This window comes from Tripterygium wilfordii, chromosome 12, assembly GCF_013401445.1.
Source record: "Tripterygium wilfordii isolate XIE 37 chromosome 12, ASM1340144v1, whole genome shotgun sequence".
NCBI lineage: Eukaryota > Viridiplantae > Streptophyta > Magnoliopsida > Celastrales > Celastraceae > Tripterygium > Tripterygium wilfordii.
The window spans coordinates 12,534,450-12,553,078 of record NC_052243.1 but is presented as its reverse complement, the minus strand read 5'-3'; the positions used below and the strand labels follow the sequence as shown (position 1 = coordinate 12,553,078).

The following is an 18,629-nucleotide window of genomic DNA, read 5'->3' as shown; positions in this document are numbered from 1 at the left end:
GAGTCAAACATAATTTTATCATCACTACGTTTGACGACATGGGATGATGTCTAGAAGGGTTGGTTGTTACAAATCGTACATATTTTGCTATTATATTCACATTGAGTCGAATCATTTTTCTTCTCAAGTCACATGTTCCCATAAATGAAGAACCTCAATAACGCATCACTAGCCAACAAGTAGCAATGAAGAAGATGAATAATAAGGACACATGTAAACAGAATTTGATAAAATCTATTCCAGTTTCACAAGCATTATTAAATAGTTTTCAATATATTTCAAGAAGGAGAAATAATAGATTATGTGCACAAACCTGACGAAGAGGTCTACCTTTCTATCCTGAGTAAGAATCATTTTGCTACTAAACATTCTACTTCTCTTTTTATGGCTTAGAATTGCTCGACTATCTCTATAAGACCATTCAATTTTTTTCCAATTCCAACAAAAACTTTGGTACGAAACGTTCGAGCAGCATATACTAACAAGTTAAACATCTAAGAAATACGAGGCAAGAGAAAATCTAATGACAATGGTCTCTGTGTATAAAAAAAAGTACTGATATAGTAATTATTCAATATATGTTTTATAAAACTAAAACTTGAATTTAGTAATCTACATGAACCAAACGGAGCATTAACACAGATTAGATATTCAATCACCATAAAATTGTAGATATGAACATTACATTTCGGACAAAACAAGAACCGAAAGAAACATCATAAAACCACAAACAATACATCCATGAAGCATGAAATATTGTCCCAATTCACCAAAATAACCAACAATGCACTTGAGCAAGCCTCAGTTGGAGACCAAAGACTGTGGTTCAACATCTTTCTCACTGAACACCTTGGCAATCTTCTCTGTAGGCACCAAAGGCAGATATGAAGAAACTCTGTATCCTTTCTCGGCGGTGCTAACCACAGTCTGGTTATATTTCTCAGTACAATATGCTGCAGTTGGCAACACAACCTGAGCCACCTGAGGGAAGAACGGGAGCTGATTTAGCTTGCGCCAGCCAGATACGGCACATTGTTCAGCCTTAGGCTCATACTTATTGTAGAACTCCTTGGCAGTGGGCTCATATTTTGAGTACACTGTTTTTGCTAGTCCAGTGGCGGTGTCTTTCACACTGGTACGCTGGACCTCAGAAGCTACATCACGAGCTACAGTTGGAGCCCTTTGAGCTGCCGAGAATGCTTGAGCTGAGACTTGCTTGATGACTGGGGGCACACGACGATCCCATTCAGTTACGGATTCACCCACCTGCAATCATGGAAAATCAAGTTCTAATGTGCTCTCAATAAACAAAATGACATAACTCATATTAAGAGGATACCAAAAGAATGCATCATGGCTTTCATGCAGTTCTCATATACCATAATAATTACCAGGTAAAAAAAAACTTTTGCCAGTCTAATTAAATCGCATGAAGGCATGAATATGATATTGAACAGCTACACTTTTGAACATAAGCAGTAGATTCAAGTGTAAACTATTAAAAAGATTAGTGTAGTCAATATGCCATCATAACTCATTATGGCTCTGAAGATTCTCTAACCATGATCATGGGCAAGCATATTGCCTATGTATTAGAATAGTATTCATACAAGTTGTACACAATTTCTTTTTCCAAGTTGACTTTCATCCCATCATCATTGGTCAGTGGTCACAAATGGTGAAAATGTTGGATGGTAAATGGTCTTCAATGAAGAAAAATATGATCAAACAAAGAGATCCACAAATAATTCACACGACAAAACCTAGGACCACAACATTTGAACTAGAGCAAAGGAAGGGCAACAAATTGTATTTTGGGTCCAAATCTAAATTCCAACCCTCCTCTTCCCCTCTCTTCTTCTCTTTCTCCTCCACTGTCCACAAGTTCAAAGTTAAATAATTCTTGACCCTTCAATTAAACATATAACAAGAACATATTGGAAGTACAAATCCGATTTCAGTAATCCATCCCAACCTTAGAATAAGGAAGGAACTCAATCTTTCTTGTTTGAACAAAAAGTTTCAGATTCCTATTCTTATCTCAAGCAACCTAGGGAGCATTAATTCCAAGTATAATCCAAATCAAACAGTGCTCAATATATAAATATCTAATCCATTACAAGTTGACCCAAACCAGGGTAGGGCATCTTGCACAACAACAACAACATATTCCCAACCACTCATCGAAACAATAAAAAAAACAAAACAAAACAAAACTTCAGTGAATGACAAAAGGTTGGATAGGAAATCAAAAGCAAAGGAGCATATTGACTGACCTTACGATCAACATACTTGAGGACCTCAATAGGAACATTATGGTATTTGTCATAGACGGGTCCGACAACACTTTTGACTGTGACCTCGACGGTCTCAACGCCAAGCTTCAAAGGGCCAGACTTCTCCTTGGCCAAAACGTAAAGGTTGGACAAGTAAATGATCGTTTGCAGTGCAGCCACCTGCACGAACTCCAGGTGCTTCAACCTCTCTTCCTCCTCCCTAGTCTTCATCCACCAAAACAAAAACAAAAACAAAAATAAGGAAATCATACAGCATAATACAATCAAAAAATAGAAAGTCCTGCCGGGCAAAAATAAACTCCATCGACAAAATCAAAATCCGAGAGGAACATAATATCAATCAAATTAAAATCGAAAAACATTAACGAAAATATAAACTCAAATCGACCAAAAAAAAACGGAGAGAAATATAAAATCAATAAAACTAAAATCGGGAAAAAATTAACGAAAAAATATAATTCGGAGAGAAACATAAAATCAATAAAATTAAACCCTAATACCAGTAAATCTTCACAAAATCGAAACGAACAGAAACATGTAAAAACAACGGAAAGGAGTGCTTACCACCAACGGTTGTTGTAGCTGCTGCTGAGTCAAATCCCCATCGGCCATGATCAGGAAATTCTTTTCTTACGGAGACACAAATCAAAGGGAATTTTTTAGTCGATGAAACGCAAGCGACTTCGTTGACGATTTTGTTGGAGAGTTGAAGATGTATGGCTGAATGTTATATAGACGGCGTTTACTTAGGGTGGAGGATTTGAAGGCACGGATCTCAATACTACTGAAAGGAACGAGCGGCTACGTTAGAAGGGGCTGATGTGGACGCGCCTGCTGTTTTGGTTTGTTTACATGAAGTCCACGTGGACAAGTTTGACTGCTTAGACTTATACCGCCTAAGAGCATCCACATCAGATTACCTAAACATGAGTCTGTCTGTAAAATTTAGAGATTTTGTCAAAATAGAGCTCTGCATCAGATTACCTAGAGGTTCCCTATTTTACAGAATATGAACAGTAGTTCCCTACATCTAGAGAACCACTATTCACTTCCCTAAACATAAAATAATATTTTTTACTACTTTATTTTCTCCTCTCTCCTCTCTCCTCATTTTTTCCCTCCTCTCTCTCCTCACTCATTTCTTTCTCTCTCTTCTTTCTCTCTCCTCTCCTCACATTTTAACTCCTTTCTCTCTCCTCACTTTCTCTCTCTCTCTCTTCTTTCTCTCTCCTCACTCTCTCCTCTCTCTCTCCTCACTCCTTTCTTTCTCTCTCCTCTTTCTCTCCTCACTTTTTCTCTCTCTTCTTTCTCTCTCCTCAATTTTTTTTTCTAATTTTTAATAACATTAATTTATTATTTTAATTAATATATTGTTTTAAATGTAATTAATTTATTATTTTAAATAGAAGTAGTTTATATGAATAGAATAAATAAAGGAAAGAGAAATAAATATTATTTTAATGCAATAGAGAATATGATAGGTAATCTGATGCAGTGCTGATTGGATAGGGAATCTGTAAAATAGGGGAAAGTGACATTTTATCTGTATTTTAGGGAATCTGTTAAGAGAAACTGATGCAGATGCTCCAAGTTTTGCTCTGCTACTGCTAGGTTTGCACAAGAACCGCGTACGTGCGTTTACATTAGACGTGTGACGTTGTGAGATAGTTCTAGAAGGATAGCCCAATTAACATGTGGACTGGGCCCAATACGGAAGCATTAGTGAGCCCAATGGATATGCTTGACTGCTTGCATTCATAAACCCACTAGAACTAGGCCCAAAATTGTTTCAGACAACTACTTTGAGTGTGTCATGAACCCAAAAGGTGACAATGAAGTGTGGTGATGCCTAGGTTCAACTCCTACGTTTAATAAATTCTTTCATAGTCACCTCTATGGGGCAAAAGTCCTGTAATTGTAAGACTGAATGACTCACGTGCTCGAGATTTCTCATGTAGAAGGACATGGTTCAATATGAACATATCTTGAGTGAGTGTCTCGTTTTTTTAAAAAAAATAGCAAAATCTCTCATCTTTTGTCTAAACCACTTTTCATTGCAAAGAAAACACACATTCAAACAGACCCCATGTGAACTCTTGTGCAAAATTTGACACGCACAGAAAAGCGATTGCCTTCATAATTCAACCATGAACATTGAATCAAAAGGTCTACTTAATATAAATAAATTGAAATAATATACCTTCAAATATCGGTGTGAATTGACCAAAATGTTATTTCCTCGCTAAATGATTGGTTTGCTCTGTTATTGCCTCATATGTGTACCGTTTCGAGTTAATGGTCTATGCAATAAAAGTCATTGCAGTGTCTTTACAATTTCAATCAAGAGTGTTGATAGTGTATACCAATATGAGGTCCAATTTATTTATTTATTTATTTTTTACTTTAATAAATCAATTTGATGACACTAATTGAAATTTCAGAATACTGCAGATAATACTACAATACCCTCAACTTGTGTATAAATGTTTGCAGTGATAATTCATACTTTTGATATTGGTAGGGAGTCACGATGGACCTTAAATTACATTTATTGAAACTTTGAACCTTTTTTTTTTATTATATACCGAAAGCTTTGTACTCTTTTTTGTCAGGGTACTAAGACTTTGTACTTTGGAAGTCTGAATGACAAATGACAACTCATATTTATGATGGCTGGTTTGAATTATTGGTGCATAAAATAGACTATTTACTTTACTTTGGCCTTGCAATTTTACATATCCTTTTATTTTTTTTAACCCACAACAATTTCGTACAAAGCTTAAATTCATACCAATCATATCCACACAAACAAAAATTACTCACATGACGATATGACAATTTTTTTTTAACGATAAGATAATTTGATTCAAAGCCCAACTCATAATCGCATGAGTATTGTTACAAGTAAGAATGAAACTCAAGACCTTTCGAGTTTATGAGAATGTTTAACCTATGGGCTATTCCCCGAGTGATTAACATGCTTATTTACCATCCACGTAGCGGTCCAATAACTATAAGGAGAGACTTTTCAATCACAACAACCCAACAGTTTGAAACGTAAACATCAACCAGAGACCTGAAAACCTTTTTAAGAAAAAGAAAAGAGGCATTCAAACAGTGTGTTAAAAAGCAAGATCTGGGAGGGTCCCTAACCCTTTTATTGCAGGAACCATGTTTGGTAAAACGGGACCACAAATCTTGGGTTCTTGATTTGATTTGTGGTAAAAATCATTAAAGCAGAGTGAGTGTGCGATGGACCCAATTATTAACAACCCAGCCATCAGCCATGCCTACCAATAGAGAATTAATGGAGCTACAACAACTGCTGTATAAGCTATTCTCATTTCTGTGAGTCATTCAATCGTACACTTTGTAGGCATTCATATGCATATAAATTTAACTAATCCGAGTGTGCTTTCTGATCAAAAGCCCAATAATTGTACACTAATCTCTCCCCTGTTCAGTTTTCTGGATTCCCAAGAGTCAGCCCCTGGTCACTGCAAGTCACAAGTTCCCACAATAGTAGCCACCCATGTAGAACCTCAATAATGCATCACAAGACAACAAGAAGCAATGAAGAAGATGAATAATAAGGACAAATGTAGAATCATTAAAATGGTTTACAATAAGGAGAAATAATAAATTATGTGCACAAACCTAAAGAACAGATCTACCTTTCTTTCCAGAGTGAGAATCATTAGCTTGGAAATTAAAGGTGAACATTTTAGAGACAATTTATGAGGGAAAAAAGAGGTACAGACAGTAAACAACAAGATTATACAAAGAAATCCAAATACAATTATGGAAATTCATATCTCAATAAACAGCAGCAAATACCCACCAACACCAATCTTCCATCCCCCTCTCTTTATTCCGTATAACAATCAAACCCATCTCCAGCGAGAAAAAAAAAGTGGAAAAATAAATTAAAATCAGCCTCTGCACCTTGTAATGGCACTGCAGCCGCGATTATAAGGGTTGGCCTGAGCTCCGGACTGGCAATTATAGTAGGAGGCACCACGGCGGGAGCAGGGGATAGTGTTCCTCTGTAGCGCACCATAGCTGATGTAGTTGCTTGTTGCTAGAATGCGCCTGTTGATCTCTGAGTCCAGCTCGAACTCCTCTTCCCCTGCCAAGCACTCTGCAATGGAGCCCTTGCAGATTGGCTTTGTTGTGGTGGTGGGTATCCATCCAATATTATGGTCCGCCGTCGCATCAACGAAGGATGGTGTGGTCATCAGGATCATGATCGCACAGATCGAGAGAAGTGTAGCAGAAGTGAAGAATTTGGCCATTGCTAGAAGATTGAGAGAAGAACTACAAGAACAAATTGGCGAATTGGGTTTTCTTGTGCGGTTGGTTTCTTCTTAATAGCTTTTCTTGCTGTGTTGGGTTTTTCCTTCCTTCTAGTGCTTCTCTCCTGTTTAGACGGTGAAGGCTGTGTACTTGGTTTATTACTTTATTCTCTAATGGGAGGTTAAAATACAATCAGATACAAGCTGGTGGGGAGGACTGGTTCAATCATTGACTAGAATGTGAGTGTTATTTACAAAACTGCCATTTAGTTTGAACATTTGGTTTGAGGGGAAGCACTACTCTACAATGGAATCATCTTATGTTAAACTTCTTTTTTTTTTTTTTTGTTTTCTTATTTCGAGTGAAAAATGGACAACAAAACACGTGGATTAGGCAACTCATATGGATCCGACAACTTGAGTTTAAACGCATATTTTATCAAATATTTAAAAGATAAAGTTATATGATATCATTCTCAATTACTTAAAAAAAGACTCAAAAAAAAAAAAGACTGATTGAGATTGGTCAATGTTTTTCTTGTTTAGTTGTCAATTTGTAAATGTATGTTATGTATTCAAGCACCTAAACCCATCTTCATTGGGTTACTGCTAATTTGACATTAGACATCGCCAAACTTCAGTGTCACCTTTCACCTTTGGCTTCATGACACCGTCAAAGATAGAATAAAAATACGATGTGGAATGTCTCTAACTTGATCTCACAAGGCCAAACAAAATAAGTTTTGCATATTAATTTCGACAACATTTCATGACTTCCAAGCCTATAAAAAAAATATATCATAAAATCAACCAGGAGACGGGGTCAAAAACTAATAAAAAAAAATCCACAATGGCAGCCTTGTGATTAAGAGGAAAAAGAAGGCTAAAACGATGCCAACCCAGGATTACAGGTCGTTGACTGGTTTGTCTTCCTCTGAGAACAGGGAAGGAGTTGGTAGGAAAGACGGCAACTAGGGTTAGCACTTATTCCAACTCAACCTCTTAAGTCTTAACCGAAACACGTTTTCTCTTTCCAACCCTGGACCACTTATCCCTTACCGTTAATTAATCGCCGTTTATTTATTTATTTATTTTTTTATTTTCAAGCTCTCTCGTCTACATAAGAAACACTATTCAATTGCTCATGGTATACACGTAGGTTAAAAAGAAAAATGCTAAAAAACTTTTTTCCAGAAATACTAAAAAATTTTAAGGTAATGAATAATAAAAAAAAACAGTGACATTTCTAAACAAATGGTAATGGTCGTTATCTAGATAGCCAAGGAGTGACATAAAAATAAAAGTCAAACACATCTCACACAACAAATATGTTTTATGGACAAGTACTATGAAGAAGACGAGCCAAGATAACAAATACAAATCCATACGAGCTCATATCGTAAAACAGACTATTTATTAATGTGTTTGATCTTGGATTTGTAACATAGTAGTGAAGCATAAGTTCGATCCTAATGACTTCTCGTATAACCCACTTGTTAGGCCTTACATAACATCGATTTAGTGTGTGCCCAACCTTGAACGCTTAAGACGCATTTTGAAGGATAATATCACGTGGATTTTAAGTCCAATGCGTGAATAAAATACCTGAAGTTGATTGAGCAAATATCTCACAAAAATCTTATACATTTTTATTTTACATAAAGGGCCTTGATGATGAGTGCCCTAAGAGCAATAATTAAGGATTCACCACATCATGTCATGTTTAATGAACACACTCTCATTTAATTTTTTAAACTTAAAATACATATTCCACTAAAATTTTTTCAGATTCCAAAACACATTTATGTCACTTAAGCAATACCCTAAGAGGGCTAGATAGCATTTCCCTTATGCAAAGTCTTAAAAATGTAAAGAAATATTTTTCCAAATTGCTCCAGATACAAATTATCATGATTGTCTGTGTACACACAAAAAAATGTAGCATACATTGGAGCGAGAGACTACAGAGCGTAACGGCTAGTTTCTACATGTATTTTTTTTAACACATTACAGTTATACAGTATCAAATAAAGAAAAGAACAAAATGGCGTTACCTTTGAAAGACTGGCAAGAGGAGCTGTACGTAGACGTTTATACGTGGGACCCTGTCACAGTCTCACAGATCACCAAAACGGCGTTTGCGCGTCCCACAACGAACCATCCTAAAAGCCAGCTGGCTCTCAACAAACCTTAAGAATATATCTGTCTAATATTTTTTAAATTCTTATACCATTGTTCTTTTCCACTTTTTTTTTTTTATAAATTTTCCCTTATCATCATCTTATAAAAACCCAAAGACGACTTTCTTTTGTGACCGACGTCATTTTATAAACCACCCTCCCTCCCTCCAAATCCCACAGCTTTTCAACGGCGGGTTCAACTATCCTCATCTTTTGGCCATTGCAGATACGGCCAGTGATATCATTGATTGAAGCCCCCAATAAAAAATAAAAAAAAAAACCATGAATTATATACGAACATCCTGGCATGTCAAGCTAACAAGAATGAGATGACAGTTAGAACCTTCATCAAAGGTTAGGGAAGCCGCTTGGGGAAGGATAGGGGGGGACCCACCACAGTGGATAATTGATATTTTAGATCAAACAAGGTTTTATTCATACTCACAAACAAGGTCGCCCTCTTGGGGTGGTTGAGTAATCATTCCATTTGGAAACCCAAGTTTAATAATCAAATTCAAAAGATTCCTCGAGAAGAAGATGTTTAGCAATTTTAGTTATCTCACGTCCCAACTAACTTAATCCAAAAGGAAAAAAAAACTCCACAGCCATAGCTACTTTTAACGGTTGGGCTCATGTGTCGGATTTAAGCTATGTGAAATCTCAACTGCATAACAGAATCCTAATATAGGTGGAAGGTTTCATTACTAAACCATACTCATCCAAGACACAACTACATTGGACCCCACCCTACGCAATTACAGGGTTGAAGAATGACGAAGATGACTCCAAAGAAATTTGTTGGGCGTGGGAGCTGCACCTATAACCTCTTGCCTTTACAAGAGTTAATCCTGACTTACCACCCAACTAACTCCCTTGGAGTTAAATGCAGAAAGCCATATGGCAGAATAATAGAAGCATAAAGTAGCAGTTAACCACATGAAATTCAAATGTACTTTCACCTCTTGGCCTCTTAGGTATCCTCAGTCCTCTGCTTAAGAATGAATGCTTCAAAATGGGGTTCCTACTTCCTAGGGATGAGAAATATCTAAAACACTTTGTTTAAGGCTAATCCATTGATTGTTTTATTCATGTGCCTCTCCTTGTTTTATCCTAACACGCAATCTAAAACCTAGCGATCATGAAATAAAACTTATAAAAGCTACCACCTACAGTTATTTCAAGAAAGCAATGTGAGAAAAATATGAGTTCACCAGAAGAGAACGTTTAACTAAAAGTAATAACGACTAGCTTCATGTATATAAGTACTAGAACATATTCTTGTTGCATAATAAGCAGAGAATTCAAAAACCAATGCAGCAGGTTATTCTAACCTTGAGGAAAAGATGAATCAATTCAGCTTAAAAACACGTATTCTCAATTATATTCATTATTCTAACCTTGAATGCACTTAAACTATAGAGAGAATTCAAAAACCAATGCTAGAGGTTCTTAGTTGAGAGAAGCACTCATACCATGAGGAGAAGATGAATCAATTCATTAATTCAACCACTTCCATTACTGTTCTTCATAGTATGGTGGCGTTGACTGAACACACAGCTCGTTTCCATTTCCATCATCATCCTCCTCATCCTCACCAGCATCGACCCAGTTACTAGGATGTCGTTGTGAAAATCCATGGCCATTGGACTTATCTGAAAGCAAGATGGATTAGTTGTTGCACAAGCGACAATTATTAGTTTATTACTATCTAGCGAGTTTGCCTAAAACTGACCTTGGGCTTCTCCTGCATGATCCTCATCCATAGGCTGGTGGCTGAAGCAAATAGTTAAGAGAATAAGGTAAAATCACTAACACATATTCGGATTGATGGAATAAGTAACCAAAATCAATTTATAAAATTTTCTTTGCTTTTGAAAAGCAAAATTCAGTTCACATCTCATAAATTTGTAGCGATAGTGTAAAAAATTATGTTGCATGGCACAGCATAAAAAGGTGTATGACCAGTATATTCCCTCAAAACTGTTCTCAAATTTGCATCACGTACAAAATGAGGCAATGAGCTAACAAAGCCTATCAAGTCACTTTAGAGTGTAGTTTTCTCGAACAAAAAAAGAGAGCACAAGCGTGCTAAAAGAGAATAACCTCTTCCAGCTCTTCATACTTCAAGTGATTCTATAACTGACTTATCACTTATATAATCTAGAGTAACCACCAAAATCAGTACACATAAAAAAAAACAAAGAAAATCAGTATATAATCGATGCTTATGAAGATTCCAAATTGCAGTTAAATGGCAAGATGAATGTGTTTATAGACTTCACTCTAGGAGGGTTATGGAAACCCCTCCCAACGTTTACAAAAATGATATAAAGAAGACCAGTCTTGTGTCAAATTCAAAGAGAGGTCCCCTGCCTTAATGTCCAGCATCTTTCAAAATATTCGTCACTCTATTGAAACCAATCCCTCTAAATATATCTACTTCAAAAAGACTCTACAGCTGATATGAAGAAGAAGATAAACACAACCACATGCACATGGGTAATGGCTGTTTTACAGCTTTACTTGTTTGCCTTCAAGATTTGAGACATTGACCAAAAGAATATTTGCGCACAAACACGAGGGTGGAGAGAGAGGGAGAGAGTAATAATGAGGATATGATAGCAATTAGCAGGTTGACTATGGGAATTCTAAAAAAACATCACACTAACTGCTGATTAGGATACATGCTAGGGGCTGCAGGATCATCCCCAGCAGGTGCATCTTTCGATATTTTCATTCTGCTAATCCTTTGAATTTCCCTTTGCTCACTAGTGTTTGAAGTTCTCTCTCCTAAAACCCGTCTTTCTTCAAGTCCAGAACTGCTTTTCACTGCACTTCCTGGACAACCTCAAACTACTCAAAATTTTTGAATCACTTGTGTCAACAGCAACAATGAACAACTACCTGAAAGCTCAGACCAAATTCTAGTGTGATCAGATGGATGCTCAGAGACATTTGCTCTAGACCCTTCTTGTTGTACATGGGACCCTGATCCATCCTCAGCTTGACCATGCATTGTGGTAGCCACTTGTGGAGGCTCCAAAGAATTGCTTTCATGGAGTTGTGATGTGAGCATGGTTGCCAGTACAAGCGTAGCATCAAAATTTGAAGTAGGCACGTCATCAAGATCAAATTTTGGAGCCAATAAAATAGGCCTGTTTCCCCAGCACGCAACTTTTAAAATTAGAACCACAATATGTTAATATCATCAATGTTGGCTGCATGCAAAATGAAAACAAGACATGCAAGTTTATAAAAGCAGATTATTAGTATATTATCCTCTTAGCAAGACATAATTTCGCAGAATTCCATTGGTTGTATCTATTGGTCGTCATTTAAGATGTACGCGGACGGGTCATTAAGACATTTCTAGTTCAAGATAATGAAATTTACAAATTTAGTGCTACTCTGCCACAATAAGTATGAAAAGACACAACAAAAGCAGAAATACAATTGGAAGGGAGAAAATAATTAGCTTACTCGCCGGCTTTTTCAAAGTATAAATGAATATCAACTTCACAACCTTCACATAACGACAGAAACGCCTGAAATTTGTACAGTAGACAGTGATATCATCAGTATTACCAAGTACAATAATACCAACAATGGTAGAAAAATTGTTCTCTCCAAAGTAATAAGGCCAATGAAGTGGCATAAGGCTTTTAAGTTAAGTTTTTGAAAAAATGGTAATTGGAGCTAAACTTGTTTCAGAGGAAGCTAAATCATAATACCTTCAATTCCTTCACACCAAAAGTTATGTCAACCGGGTCTCCAGTGTGAGTATATTGCACAAATTCTTCTACAGGATCAATCCAAAGTTGAGTATGCAGCAAAGAGTCGTTATCTGAATATGAAAATTTTGACTAGTGAATTTCCTGCCTGAAAAGTTCTAAATCAAAACGATATCCTTACCTTTTGTTGGATCCATATAACTTCTAAGTTCAACAGCTTTCCCTCCAATTTCACTAGCAGCATCAGATGGTAAAGAAGTAGGTTCTGTTGCAATGATAGTGATCTCCTGAAGGGATGACTGGAAATTAGCAAGCAATCTATTAAGATCACGAGGTCTCACGACAAAGTTGCTAGGGAATTTTCTCCTATCAAGAGATAGATGCTGTATATCGGGTTCAACATTGCAGGCAATCCAATAAGTTTTTCTCATACCTGAAGAAAGAAAATTCCAATATCTTTCAAGACTTGAAAGGTGAAAATACAAGAAAGCAATGTTACGAGCAGACCTTACCCCACATAATATGTAGAGACTCTTTCTAAGAATTGAACCTATGACCTTTAGGTTGCACCCTGCAACTCTACCACTGGACCACACAATCAGTGTGCTCAAAATGAAACGTCATATTCATACATTAGAGTAGCCTACTCATGATAACTAACATAGCCAGATTAGGCAAACACCTTATGGTAAATGCATTGAAGAACCAGAACACTATTGTTGGTACATGGTTTAAAATCTTTCCACAACGACCATCAATGTAGCAGAAGTATAACAGTTTATGCACAATTTTTCTTGTGTACACCATGCCCACAATACAAATGAATCTCTACTTTACTCAAACAAGTAGTACAAGATGAAGAACACGAAAAATCACTTTACCACTGCAGCAGTCCAATGTCCATTGCACTTTTGATGCATCTGGTTCAGGCAATTTCAAACTTAGATTGTCTATACTTGCTATAGGTGTCCTGAGAACAGAACAAACAGCCTGAATGCATAATGTCAGTATGGATGCCTAATCTTATTAGAAAACAGTAAATATGATAACCAAAAAAAAGTACTAGAATATGATTACCAGACCTTCAAAAGCACACTGCACTGCACTTGTGAACCTGATATGGTATATACATCAAAGAAGCTGGGTTTAAATGTAATGGACTGATAGGCAGACCGCGACGAATTGAGAGTATGAAAAGCAAGCTGCAAATCAAATTTAGTAAGTAAATAGATGATCTCACAGAAACACTGTGATGGGCAAAGAACTTTGCAAAATGGTAATAGTTGAGTCTTTAGACATTTACTACAATTTCAAGTTGAATTGCGTGAATTCGAAGGCATTCACTAAACAAAAAGAAGAACGTATTCATTACGAGAAGAATAGAGAAATCCCTAATGAAAACCTTTCTGTTTCACTACCGAGAAAGTTTTTGGTTATCAAAAAGCAAAGCATAAGCTTCGTAGTATTATTCCTATTTTTTATTGGTTTTCTCAGTGGCAAACAGATTCAGTAAGCATGATATGTCTCCAGTTTCTCACCTCTTGACATGTACTTCACCGAATTAAAATTAATCGAGTAGCAATGTCAATTCTGCAAGAAAAAGCAACTTCCACTCTCTCTAAACCCTAAACTCCTCGTATATGCAAAACCCTAACCATAATCAGCCACTGTGATTCTCAATAGCACAAAAGGCAAATAAATACACAACCAAATAGTCATACATAATCTTATGCATCACTCTAAATTGTTAGATTCAACTTAACATCATAGATCAAACATCAAAATGGCTTAAAAAAACGAATCAGTGATTAAATGTAAAATAATCTAAAGTAATAATCAAGTTTGTTCACCAAATCACCGAATATTGGAATGAATTTCAGGAGATCAACATGCAGATGCAGTCAAGATATATAACGTGTTTGGGAAGTAGCAATCAGAAGGGAAGGGAAGGGAAACGAAGGAGCGTAACGACGAAGAGAAGGAGTACCTGAGAAGGAGAAGCTTGAACGGCAAGCTCGTTACCGACGCGTGCGAGACACGTGATCGACCGAGCGAAGGTCTTGAGCGCGTTCCCGCTGAGACTGAACTCCATCACCCTCTCTCTCTCTCTCTCTCTGTGTCAGGTTAGAAGTGTGAGAATGAGCTAACAATGACATTGGCGGGAAGAACCGAAGGAGAACACCAAAATTGCTCCAAGGGAACTGGTCCAATCGTGGCCGTTCACCCCATCTGTCCTGGATGGTCCAGATATATCTGCATCAGTTTCCAATTTGGCCCATTATTGTAGAACCCATCATCAAATTCAAGTCATTGGGCCAGGCTAGTTGAAAAGTTAGATTGGGTCAGGCCAGTAGCCAAGAAACACGGCCCATTAAAAAACAAGGAAAGGGCAATGTTGTCTATTCAGCATTCATCATCTAGCAATTAGGGTTTTGCCGCTTTTGCATATAAAACAGCACGGACAAATCTGCCATTCTTCTCTGGTGGCGCGGCCTTGGCAGTTGCAGTCTTTGAGGTATTATTCTATCCACGCATGCATTCGTACATATAGGTCTTGCACGCGTTTATCTATGGAATTCTTGCAATTTTGTTTCAATTAAGGGATGCCTTTATGTTTCTTGTTGATCAGAGCATTCTATTCTGTTGCAATTCATGATCAGACGTTTCATAATAAGCGATTGGTATTATTTGACCGCTGAGGGTTTTCTCTGTAATAATGCAAGAATATGCATTTTGAGCTGGCATGAAGATCCATTGTTGTTATTATCTCTTTCATTATTTGGAAATTTCTCCTTCCGCCTTTTGCTCGGAGGATTCAAATTGTGTGGATTTCAATGGATGTGGGTGTTTATTAATCTTGATGTTGAGGGGTTAAGTTTGGTTTTTGATGGTAAGTTGCTGTTATTTATCAGGTGATTTGAGTTTGGAGTTTTAGTTTAACAAATCAATCAGCCAAGATGCAGAACGAAGAGGGTCAAAACATGGATCTTTACATTCCCAGGAAATGGTATATGAACTTATTTGTTTTTTGGGTGTCATATATTGAAAATCTCTTCACTTAAGGGAGAGTTTTTTTTGAATGTTTTGCTTTGTCTTGTGATTGCAGTTCTGCCACCAATCGGCTTATCACTTCGAAGGATCATGCTTCTGTCCAGATCAATGTTGGCCACTTGGGTCCTGATGGCGTTTACACTGGTCAATTCAGTACTTTCGCTCTCTGTGGTTTCGTCCGAGCTCAGGTATTTTCTTATGGTCTGTTTAATAAGCTAGGAATATGGTTCTTGTATTTGTCGCTTTACTTTGGTCTTGCCATTGTTTAATCATAAAGCTGGAGGAAATTTGCTTTATTAACTTAGGTCAGTCTTATTGGTCCTGTATAAAGTTTGGCATATTTTTTTTTGGGTTTTGGATGGACAAAGTAGAACTAACCAGTGTTAGAGTTGGGGGGTGCAACCTATAGGTCAAATGTTCAATTTCTAAAAACACTCTCTACATATTATGTGGTGTTAAGTCTCCGTACATCATGCATGTCCTTGACCCCGTCTATTGCAGGATCCTTGTGTACGGGTGTTGTTCATCTTATAAAATAGAACTGACTTCCGTGTACTTTATCTTGATCTGTGGATTATCTATAATATGAGAACAGAAGGCATGAGCTTGGAATCACAAAGTACTACAGATTTTCCCTATGACCTCATATGCATAGGGATAAGGAAAATAATAATTGGGGTCAGTCTGCACGATGATGCATTGTTTTGGCTCAAGGTTCTACAGTTGTTTGTATTTATGTTCTTAGGCAGGTTGATCGTGGGTGGAGTCTTGAACTGACTTCTTAGGAGATGTCATTTTGTTAAGTTACCTTGTTTAGCCTTTTGCCTAACTGATATTTCCTTCCTTGAAAGTTTCTGCTCATATTCTCATTTGCTGCTTCCTAAAAACTTATGCTACAAAAATTGCTTGGCACGTCAAAAACACTGTTATGCTCATAAGCATTGGATGTTGAATATGTTGTTCCATATATTTTTCTTGAACATTGTTTTCAATGTTTGCAGGGCGATGCTGATGGTTCCCTTGATAGGCTTTGGCAAAAGAAGAAAGCCGAAATTCGACAGTAATGTTTTAAATTTCCTGAAGCTATCCATTTGATTCATGCAAGGAGGCAAACTGGAGCCATATTTGTCTGTGTTTTTGCCAAATTTCTGTTTGACTTCAAAATTCAGATCTTAGCTGTGTTTTGATGAATTATATTACATTTTGAGTTGGGGAAGGTTGAATGTTTGCTATTTGCAATGCGACTGGTTTTGTTCTTAACTGACTTGTGTTCAACTTAACATTCAGAATTTTCTGCGAAGTGAAGTTCGTTTTAAGCCAAAGATGCCCTAAACAATGGCGCTGGTGAACATGGTTTCTAAGTTTGCCACCGTGTTGCTACCATGACACCCTTTGGATAGTATTGGAAACTATCTTATGGGCCACAGAGGGGTCCTGGAATTTCGCATGGCCTTTCCTATTATGTGAAATCAGCTAAGATGTCGTTATACTGAGATAATTTGACCAGAGGTCTGCCCATTTCTGATTGAGTGATATCATTATCCATCAGATGAAGAAACCCACTTTCACTATCTTCCCATTGATAATTCTGCCTTATTTTAAATCGATTGCCTTTTCAGGGTCTTTCGCCTCTAAAAAACCTCTTATCATGGTTGTCGGTTGTCCAGGCATAAGACTCAGTCTCAGGGCGTTCGATTCCCTTACCCGTAGAGAAATGGAAATGTTGCGAAGCGATACTGAATGATAGATAATGTTGCGAAGCAATTGACAGGGAATGTCTTTGATTTGAGATGTGCGTGGATTTGCTTCAGACTTTGCACAGCGTGACTTGAGAATAATAGATAAATGGCTTTGCTTGGGCTTTGCACACCTCCTTGGCCCATTTAAAGAGCTCCATTGGGCTTGAACAAATCATGTGTATATATATATATGGATATACTTTACCATTTTTTTTTTGGTAACGAATAGAATAATTACTTTTTGCATCCAATCGTGCATGAACAAGTATAATTATGTATTATGAAATAAATGTTGTATTCAATACTCAAAAGAATAGTTCACTATTCAAAGCAATACAAAACAAATAAATAATCTTGAGATCATTGATAACAATGTAGAGTTCTACAAGTGTCTATTATGAGTGGAAACAAGAGAGAGAATCTTCCCTAATCTTCTTACAAGCCAAAGAAGGGGGTCCTTCCTTCCTTCCTTCTCTCTACAAATGTAGCTTACCAAAAATTTTTTAAAAAAAATGTAGCTTACCACATTCTCCTACCATCATGATGAGATGCCTTCAAATGTGTTCAACTTTTGATGGTGTTAATTTGCTCCCAAGATGGTTAAGACTTAAAAAATACAGTAAAGCTTTAACCACCTATGCATCAAGAAAACTAAGGTAGGTATGTTAACTACCTAGTCATTTGTGCTTGGTTTTATTTTATTTTCTTTTAAAAAAAAGAGGGGATGTGGCTCAAAACAACTTGTTTTGCAATTTTTAATGCATTATAGTCCCCTTTGAAGGAGACAATATCAACTTTTATTGCTTGGTCTTTAGTGGGTGTAACTACACTAATTCCTTTGTGAATAACCAAAAAGTTAGGTGGTTCTTAAACCAATGGGAATCCCATCATTATTCAACATGAGGAAGAGGAAAGGTTTGGTAGTCATGATTGTTGTCATTGCCATCCTAATTATAGCACCACCACTCATAATCATAGTTGAATGTAAGTGGATGTATTTTTTGTCACCATTATTTGGGATGTTTATGTTGGGGAGAATACCAGTTTACAGAGTAGTAGCAGTATGCATGCGCACCCCATGTGCGCATTATCTCGCATACGAGATAACGTACATGTTTGGAACTCATATAAACTCAAAAGCTCAAGTTATTAGGTTATAGTAAGCACTTAGCTTTCTTATACTTATATCTTATCTGATTTGTGACTCTACTCACTTGTGAATTCCTAATAATCTCCCTCTCACATATGATTTCCTTCCACATAGATGATACTTCCCCCACTCCTGAACTACCCACTTTGTTACCAATCCCGAGAGTCATGTCTACAATCTTTTAGT

At 36.9% G+C, this 18,629-nt stretch overlaps 4 protein-coding genes across 5 annotated transcripts; 1 reads left to right on the top strand and 3 right to left on the bottom strand.

Moving 5' to 3' along the window:
• Window positions 1-558: 558 nt before the first annotated feature.
• Window positions 559-3,022, bottom strand: LOC120010042 (REF/SRPP-like protein At3g05500). Its single transcript, XM_038860724.1, has 3 exons — window positions 2,862-3,022; window positions 2,277-2,501; window positions 559-1,266 (listed from the first exon to the last, which is right to left on the bottom strand). The coding sequence occupies exons 1-3, from the start codon at window positions 2,907-2,909 to the stop codon at window positions 802-804; spliced, it is 738 nt and encodes a 245-aa protein (XP_038716652.1). The 5' UTR covers window positions 2,910-3,022; the 3' UTR covers window positions 559-801.
• A 2,854-nt stretch (window positions 3,023-5,876) lies between these two features.
• Window positions 5,877-6,760, bottom strand: LOC120010253 (rapid alkalinization factor-like). The gene has a single exon (XM_038860987.1). It carries the CDS (start codon window positions 6,590-6,592, stop codon window positions 6,230-6,232), a length of 363 nt encoding a protein of 120 aa, XP_038716915.1. The 5' UTR covers window positions 6,593-6,760; the 3' UTR covers window positions 5,877-6,229.
• Window positions 6,761-8,558: 1,798 nt separating this feature from the next.
• On the bottom strand, window positions 8,559-14,653 carry LOC120010405 (cell cycle checkpoint control protein RAD9A-like). 2 transcript variants are annotated; one of them, XM_038861193.1, is made up of 10 exons: window positions 14,491-14,653; window positions 13,586-13,705; window positions 13,385-13,493; window positions 12,685-12,936; window positions 12,504-12,616; window positions 12,253-12,317; window positions 11,677-11,927; window positions 11,457-11,610; window positions 10,505-10,545; window positions 8,559-10,424 (listed from the first exon to the last, which is right to left on the bottom strand). In XM_038861193.1, the coding sequence occupies exons 1-10, from the start codon at window positions 14,593-14,595 to the stop codon at window positions 10,288-10,290; spliced, it is 1,347 nt and encodes a 448-aa protein (XP_038717121.1). In that variant the 5' UTR covers window positions 14,596-14,653; the 3' UTR covers window positions 8,559-10,287. The 2 variants fall into 2 exon arrangements, with proteins under 2 accessions (XP_038717121.1, XP_038717122.1); XM_038861194.1 differs by having other exon boundaries at window positions 12,504-12,571.
• Window positions 14,654-14,903: 250 nt separating this feature from the next.
• On the top strand, window positions 14,904-16,814 carry LOC120010345 (40S ribosomal protein S21-like). Its single transcript, XM_038861116.1, has 4 exons — window positions 14,904-15,018; window positions 15,416-15,510; window positions 15,610-15,742; window positions 16,556-16,814. The coding sequence occupies exons 2-4, from the start codon at window positions 15,461-15,463 to the stop codon at window positions 16,616-16,618; spliced, it is 246 nt and encodes an 81-aa protein (XP_038717044.1). The 5' UTR covers window positions 14,904-15,018; window positions 15,416-15,460; the 3' UTR covers window positions 16,619-16,814.
• The last annotated feature ends 1,815 nt before the right edge of the window (window positions 16,815-18,629 follow it).

Bases quoted from the DNA above. Each gene is read 5' to 3' on its own strand.
- LOC120010042 (XM_038860724.1), bottom strand. From the start codon at position 2,909: ATGGCCGATGGGGATTTGACTCAGCAGCAGCTACAACAACCGTTGGTG. The intron at 2,502-2,861 runs GTAAGCACTCCT...TGGTGGATGAAG, and splicing joins AGCTACAACAACCGTTGGTG to ACTAGGGAGGAGGAAGAGAG. The intron at 1,267-2,276 runs GTCAGTCAATAT...CCATGATTGCAG, and splicing joins TCAAGTATGTTGATCGTAAG to GTGGGTGAATCCGTAACTGA.
- LOC120010345 (XM_038861116.1), top strand. From the start codon at position 15,461: ATGCAGAACGAAGAGGGTCAAAACATGGATCTTTACATTCCCAGGAAA. The intron at 15,511-15,609 runs GTATATGAACTT...TTGTGATTGCAG, and splicing joins CTTTACATTCCCAGGAAATG to TTCTGCCACCAATCGGCTTA. The intron at 15,743-16,555 runs GTATTTTCTTAT...CAATGTTTGCAG, and splicing joins GTGGTTTCGTCCGAGCTCAG to GGCGATGCTGATGGTTCCCT.
- LOC120010405 (XM_038861193.1), bottom strand. From the start codon at position 14,595: ATGGAGTTCAGTCTCAGCGGGAACGCGCTCAAGACCTTCGCTCGGTCG. The intron at 12,617-12,684 runs GTAAGGATATCG...TTTCATATTCAG, and splicing joins TTATATGGATCCAACAAAAG to ATAACGACTCTTTGCTGCAT. The intron at 11,928-12,252 runs GTAAGCTAATTA...CTGGGGAAACAG, and splicing joins TACTTTGAAAAAGCCGGCGA to GCCTATTTTATTGGCTCCAA.
- LOC120010253 (XM_038860987.1), bottom strand. From the start codon at position 6,592: ATGGCCAAATTCTTCACTTCTGCTACACTTCTCTCGATCTGTGCGATC.